The sequence below is a fragment of the Austrofundulus limnaeus genome, unplaced genomic scaffold (assembly GCF_001266775.1).
Source record: "Austrofundulus limnaeus strain Quisiro unplaced genomic scaffold, Austrofundulus_limnaeus-1.0 Scaffold287, whole genome shotgun sequence".
In the NCBI taxonomy this organism is placed as follows: Eukaryota; Metazoa; Chordata; class Actinopteri; order Cyprinodontiformes; family Rivulidae; genus Austrofundulus; species Austrofundulus limnaeus.
In genome coordinates this window covers 191,177-195,151 of record NW_013952689.1, presented here as the reverse complement: position 1 = coordinate 195,151, position 3,975 = coordinate 191,177, and the positions used below count along the sequence as shown (strand labels likewise).

Genomic DNA, 3,975 nt, shown 5'->3' with positions numbered 1-3,975 from the left:
GGGGGGGGGGGGGGGGGGGGGGGCTGCCATGATGCAGTTTACTTGGCATCTGAAAATACATTTCCTCAAAGGTATTTTTAATATTCACTGAGTGAGAACTAATGTTGAGAGCTCAGCAGACAGTTAAGTTTCACTTTCACCCAAGAGCCTGCAGGAGTCATGGGCGGGGTGTGTGGGGAGGGGAGGGTGCTCTGCCATGAAGAAGTTTGGCTTAAAGACACGTCCCAGAGGTGTTTCTGGTCCCCACCTGTCGTTTTGCTCCTCAGCATGGCTTCCTAAAAATGCTGCAGGATTTCTCAAACATGCATGAATGAGTCAAAGCAAGGCTTTGGGCATGTTTTTATGAGAGTATAACATTGTAACATGATATAAAACTCAAAAAAGTTTATTTTACATGATATTGCCCCTTTAAACTTGTTGTTTCTGCCAGCAATGTTTAATAAGCCACAATAATGCAGTTGTTTGTATAAAAAGACCTGTTTAGTTCATAATGCTGGAAGGAATCTTTGTCGGCTGCTTGATAGAGTTACTCCAGATCATACATTAAAATGTCACAAGGGATCAGTGTCACACATTATCCAGGATGCTGATATTTTCCCAATTTAATTTAATCTTTAATTTCCCTGAAGGAATATTCCCAATAAAGTTATCTAATCTAATCTAATGAAGCACAAATAAAACATAGTTTACATGATGCTGATTTTGAGTGAAACTGTTTTTTGCTGTGGTTCGGCCGCCATTGTTCTCTCTGAAACGAGGTTTTTGAACCCTGGCCTCAGAGTGGTCTCCCCCCCACAGAGGTGAGAAGCACCTCGCAGCTGTGAAAGTGCGCATGCACAAACAGCCGGCAAACAGCAAAAGTTTCTTCTAAACCAGGGATAGTCAATCCTGGTCCTTGAGGTCCACAGCCCTGCATGCTTTACTTGTTTCCCTTCTCTAACACACCTGAGTCAGTCAGTGGATTACCTCTTCCAAGTTCCACAGAAGCCTGAAAATCATTCATATCAGGTGTGTTGGAGCAGAGAAACAAGTAAAACATGCAGAGCTGCGGACCTCCAGGACCAGAATCCCTGTTCTAAACTTTCAACAAGTACAATAAATTAAAGACAGCAGGGTGTTTTTTTTTCTGTTACTCACCTTTGCAGCTTGTAAAAGCAAAACACAAAGAGCATCATAGGTCCAAACAAATGTTCGTTTTTTTCACCAAGTTTGGACATAACTGTGATCATCAGCAGCTGCAAGATCAGTGCCTGAGTGAGACCGGCATCAGGGTTGACAGATAAAAAAATTAAAATTTACCTCTCTTTTTCTATGCACGTTTTCACCAAATACAACACTAACTTTATCTTGCAACAGTCTCACTCAGCACATATGACTGAGTGAGTCATACATATACAGCACATCTGCTGTTTGACTCAAAATATGATAATTTTAAAGGAACAGTAAAACACTTTACTATGTCTCATTTGGCAACCCTCCCCAGATAAGATTTCCTCTTCACTCTGCACCCTTTTCACTCATGGCATGATTTGCTTTTTGCGTTTTTATTTTTACTTTATAGATTGTTTTTGTTTTATTAAATAAATAAATAAATAAATAAATAAATAAATAAATAAATAAATAAATAAATAAATAGTACTGTTGGCTTCAGTTGATTAGCTGTGGTGGCAATCTTGGATGGGGTTGACTTCAAATGTTAATCACTTGTACCATCTGTGAGAATTTCCCAAGAATTCATTTAATCTGTCCAGTGGGTCATGAGATTTTGCTAACAGAGAAACAAACAAAAAACATTACTGCCCTTTTGCATTTGTGGATAAACCCAGAAACTGAGTGACAGGTGAACGTGTCATCCCTGTAGGTGAGTGACTTCACCTGGTCACATGATGGCACTCAAGCCCTCATTGCCTACAGAGATGGCTTTGTGTTGGTCGGCTCGGTCAGCGGTCAGAGACACTGGTCCTCTGAGATCAACTTGGAGAGTCAAATCACCTGTGGCATTTGGACACCTGATGATCAGCAGGTAGAAAATATTTTGCTCACTGTGTGCTGTTTTCCTCCATCGTCTGTCATAAAACCACAATGATCTTTGATGGAAAACAGCAAGTAGAAAGACTTCCCACCCAAAGAGGACAAATGCAGTCATCTGGTAACCTTCTGTGTGTGATGCTCCTCAGGTTTTGTTTGGCACAGCTGATGGACAGGTGATAGTCATGGACTGTCATGGCCGAATGCTGGCTCACGTGCTCTTACATGAGTCTGATGGAATTGTGAGCATGTCGTGGAACTGCCCTGACTTCCTGATAGAGGACAGCACAGAGAGCGACACGGACTCTGACGACAACATCCTGCCTTTAGGTACTTCCTTATTTTCATGCCTTGTAGAAACCAGGTAACTGTTACCTGAGTACAAACCTTTGTGTTTCCCTCTTCATTCAAGTGAGGAGAGTCAAGCCTTTGCTGACAGTGACCTTCTTATCAGGAGACATCAGTTTGATGAACAACTATGATGACCTGTCTCCTGCTGTCATTCACTCAGGTCTGAAAGGTAGGAAACCAAAACACAAGGAAGACATGACAGGACACGTCTTAATGCTGAGTCAGCATTTACATGACCATTTTCCTCTTTATTGTTTCATCTGGTATACTGTATTTTCGATCATCAAAATGTTCAGTTTCATCTGGAACCGTTTTTAAGACTTTTGTCTTTTGTTCTTTGTAACTTTTATTCTTTACAAAAGACATAACTTCAATATTTTTTTCTCTTCTTTTGCTACTTTTAGCTTTTAGTTACTATTCTGACAATTTTGTGTTTAACCCACTGTTTTGCTTTATTATGACCCCCGCATGCGAAGCCTAAGCGGGAGTCACTTTGTTTTCGTACTGTTTTTTTTTCTCCGGAGATTTGTGGTCAACCGTAGCACAAAAACGGCTGCACTGGTCAACATGAAATTTGTCAGAACTGTAGATGAGTCTGACCTACACTGCGCCAGCCAACGGTTTTACAATAGACCCCATATTTGAGGAGGGGGCTCCTTTCAAAATGGGGGTGTCTGGACATGCAAAAATGCTTCAATTGTTCAACATAGAAGCTTCAGATTTCTTTTGTTGTTTAGCTCTGATGAAGCTCCATCCATCAGGCCCACCATCAGTGCCCCCCCTCCCGAACCCCCAGTTTATCTGAAAAAGGTGTATCTGGACAAACAAAAATGCTTATAACTCAGAAACTGTTCAACATAGAAGCTTCAGATTTCTTTTGTTGTTTAGCTCTGATGAAGCTCCATCCATCAGGCATCCCATCAGCGCCCCCACCCCGCTGGACCCCCAATTTATCTGAAAAAGTGGTGTCTGGACATGCAAAAAATGCTTATAACTCAGAAACTGTTCAACGTAGGAGCTTCAGATTCCTTTTGTTGTTTAGCTCTGATGAAGCTCTATCCATCAGGCATCCCATCAGCGCCCCCACCCCGCTGGACCCCCAATTTATCTGAAAAAGGGGTGTCTGGACATGCAAAAAATGCTTATAACTCAGAAACTGTTCAACATAGGAGCTTCAGATTCCTTTTGTTGTTTAGCTCTGATGAAGCTCTATCCATCAGGCCCAGACCCCCCAATTTATCTGGAAAATGGGAATGTTATGGCTCAAAAGCTATTAAACATAGGAGTTTCAGATTTCTTTTGTAGTTTAGCTCTGATGAAGCTCTATCCATCAGGCCCAGACCCCCCAATTTATCTGGAAAATGGGAATGTTATGGCTCAAAAGCTATTAAACATAGGAGTTTCAGATTTCTTTTGTAGTTTAGCTCTGATGAAGCTCTATCCATCAGGCCCAGACCCCCCAATTTATCTGGAAAATGGGAATGTTATGGCTCAAAAGCTATTAAACATAGGAGTTTCAGATTTCTTTTGTAGTTTAGCTCTGATGAAGCTCTATCCATCAAGCCCACCAATCAGTGCCCCCCATCCTCCCGGAAC

General features: G+C 41.6%; 1 protein-coding gene across 2 annotated transcripts in view; it reads left to right on the top strand.

Annotated features, from left to right (window-relative positions):
• Positions 1-3,975, top strand: part of tulp4b (TUB like protein 4b) — a 44,559-nt gene that overhangs the window by 14,203 nt on the left and 26,381 nt on the right. For both annotated transcript variants that reach the window (XM_014021323.1, XM_014021325.1), the window contains exons 5-7: positions 1,862-2,023; positions 2,178-2,358; positions 2,441-2,548. In XM_014021323.1, coding sequence (XP_013876777.1) covers positions 1,862-2,023; positions 2,178-2,358; positions 2,441-2,548 — 451 coding nt within the window. The remainder of the gene's footprint in view (positions 1-1,861; positions 2,024-2,177; positions 2,359-2,440; positions 2,549-3,975) is intronic.